Source organism: Lynx canadensis, chromosome B3 (genome assembly GCF_007474595.2).
Source record: "Lynx canadensis isolate LIC74 chromosome B3, mLynCan4.pri.v2, whole genome shotgun sequence".
Taxonomy (NCBI): domain Eukaryota; kingdom Metazoa; phylum Chordata; class Mammalia; order Carnivora; family Felidae; genus Lynx; species Lynx canadensis.
The window spans coordinates 107,127,723-107,130,495 of NC_044308.2; the positions used below are offsets into that span (position 1 = coordinate 107,127,723).

A 2,773-nucleotide genomic window follows, 5' to 3' on the forward strand; every position below is an offset into this window, starting at 1 on the left:
TGCAAAATACTGAGGAAAAGTCCACGGGTAAACGGCGGGCGCTGTCGAGAGCGGGGAGGTGCTGAAATGACCCGGGCGCGCTGGTCGCAGTCTTGATTGGCAGAGAGAGCCAGTGACTGACAGGGGGTCTCCATGGCGCCCGCGCCGCCAATCCGCCCATTCCAGTAGCGGCGCCAGTTCGCCGGCCTGCGTGCCCTAACGGAGCCGAGCCGAACCCGGGCGGCGGGGCCGGCACCTCCTCCAATCCCTCCTGCTCGCTCGCTCCCAGCCGTTGCGCCGCCGCGCTGCCCGGGTCGTGCGTCCCGGCTGCCCTAAGCCGCTTCACCGAGGAGAGCCTGGCGCACCCCGCCAGGCCCGCCGACATCTGCTGCGTGTCCGGTTCCGCTCTCCGCGCCCCCGCTGCAGTCGGCGCTGCCTCGATGTTCCAGTTGCCCATCTTGAATTTCAGTCCCCAGCAAGTGGCCGGGGTATGCGAGACTCTGGAGGAGAGCGGCGACGTAGAGCGCCTGGGTCGCTTCCTCTGGTCGCTGCCCGTGGCCCCTGCGGCCTGTGAGGCCCTCAACAAGAATGAATCGGTGCTGCGCGCGCGAGCCATCGTGGCCTTTCACGGCGGCAACTACCGCGAGCTCTATCATATCCTGGAAAACCACAAGTTCACCAAGGAGTCGCACGCCAAGCTGCAGGCGCTGTGGCTCGAAGCGCATTACCAGGAGGCTGAGAAGCTGCGTGGACGGCCCCTGGGGCCGGTGGACAAGTACCGCGTGAGGAAGAAGTTCCCGCTGCCGCGCACCATTTGGGACGGCGAACAGAAGACACACTGCTTCAAGGAGCGCACGAGGCATCTGCTACGGGAATGGTATCTGCAGGACCCATACCCTAACCCCAGCAAAAAGCGTGAGCTCGCCCAGGCAACCGGACTGACCCCTACGCAGGTGGGCAACTGGTTCAAAAACCGCCGACAAAGGGACCGGGCGGCTGCAGCCAAGAACAGGTCGGTACCTAGAGGCCTACGCTCCTTGCGCTCACCCTGGTGGGTCGAGCGAAGGCGCCCCAGGGGCCCTTTCCCAGGGCCCAGCGACTTGGATCCGAAGGAGTTGAGAGCTCAGTCTGTCTTCAGTTATGAGCCCACTGCGTTCTGGGATCTTGGGCGGGTAAGGGGGGCGGGGGGCGGGGGGAGTTCCTTCCGGGCTCTTGGTTCTCCATTCTCTCCCTCATTCTTGGAACTTAGGGGGTCGCCCCAGCCGCTGGTTCCAGTCATAAAACCAAGGCTGCATTGAAAAGAGGAAAGATTAAACATTAAAATGTGTAAACATTAAAATTCCAGCAACATTTAGGGACCCCCAAGGCCCAAAGCTAATTCTTGTCAGCCTGGGCCCAGGCTCCTATTAAGCGAAGCCTGACTTATTAGCAATGTGGCAGGTCAGTGTTGTCGTTTTAAAAGCCCAGATGCATTCTCTAATGCTTTGAAAATAATTTTCGATAGACTTCTGGATGAAAGATGAGTTCTCTTTCTGCATGGACAACTCTGCCTCAAAATAGCAAACTATAGTCAGTTGAGGTTTGTCGCTTCCTCAGCGTGTGGCTCTAAATTAGCCAAACATTTTGTCCAAGAACCCAGCCTCATCTCCCAGGACCAAATGCTCCATGCAATCCTCAGACAGCCCTTTTTGCCTTTAGCTTTGGTCCGACCGGCTTACTGTAGGGCACTGACAGGAGCGTGAGCCTGGAGGAGACGCACGATGGGAAATGGGTTCCCTATCCCGGAGCCCGATATGCCTTTGTCACCCACACTTCATTTATCTTGACAGTATTGTAAATCTCACAAAGGCGGCCAACAACCGCGAACGAACCTGTGAGCCCAGCATCTCAGATGGGGAGCCCAGAAAGGATTCAGAAGAAGGATGGGACAACTGCTGGGCTACTTGGAGAGGCGGCCAGCTGTGGAATCCTTCCTGGCTTCCGTTGCCTCACTTTTCCTACTTTAACTGCCGGGGTCTGTGGGAGATCCGCTAGCCTGTGGGCTTAAGGGAAGCAAAGCGGGGGAGGGGGGGCAGGGGGGCGCAAGGGGAGGCTATGTTACGCGCTGTGACTGGTGTCCCTTTCCTTCCCATAGACTCCAGCAGCAGGTCATGTCGCAGGGCTCCGGGCGGGCTCTAAGGGCTGAGGAAGAGGGCACGCCGGAGGTGCTGGGCGCCGCAGCCAGCCCGGCCGCCAGCCTATCCAGCAAGGCCGCCACTTCGGCCATCTCCATCACGTCCAGCGACAGCGAGTGCGACATCTGAGCTGCCCATCCAGCACACTCGGAAACAGAATCCACTATTAAAACAACACAAAATGAAACAGGAAGGGAGGATGAGAGACCACGCAAACCCAGCGCTTCTGAAACCAGGTGGCCAGGGACCCGCGGGCTCGGGTTGCGCGATTCCGCCCGGCGGCCGGCCTGGCTCCACTGGCGCCCTCCGGCCGCTATCAAAGGGGCCCGCGGTGAGGCTCAACCCAGCGCCACGTTCTCCTTGCTTTGCTTTTTCCCAAGAATTTTACTGCAGAGATGCCTCCGGAACCCGAACTGCACGCTGAGCGCCTGTCCTGAATCTCCCGTGGGTATTTCACGTCGAAAGGACGCTGTTATATATGTATAACTTTTGCTTTGAAGTTTAAAAAAACACAAAACAAAACATATATATGCTGTTTATTTACTTATTTAAGAGACTACCGTGGTAGGTTTCTCTGTATCTTGGGAACTCGCTGTTTCTAAAGGCGCAGGGTTTCGAAC

The 2,773-nt window shown here is 58.2% G+C and overlaps 1 protein-coding gene across 1 annotated transcript; it reads left to right on the forward strand.

The window, feature by feature from the left end:
* The first annotated feature begins 341 nt into the window (after window positions 1-341).
* SIX6 (SIX homeobox 6) lies at window positions 342-2,282 on the forward strand. Its single transcript, XM_030320343.1, has 2 exons — window positions 342-991; window positions 2,114-2,282. The coding sequence occupies exons 1-2, from the start codon at window positions 420-422 to the stop codon at window positions 2,280-2,282; spliced, it is 741 nt and encodes a 246-aa protein (XP_030176203.1). The 5' UTR covers window positions 342-419.
* The last annotated feature ends 491 nt before the right edge of the window (window positions 2,283-2,773 follow it).

Coding starts and splice junctions, on each gene's coding strand:
- SIX6 (XM_030320343.1), top strand. CDS start 420: ATGTTCCAGTTGCCCATCTTGAATTTCAGTCCCCAGCAAGTGGCCGGG. Junction 992..2,113: donor GCGGCTGCAGCCAAGAACAG/GTCGGTACCTAG, acceptor TCCTTCCCATAG/ACTCCAGCAGCAGGTCATGT.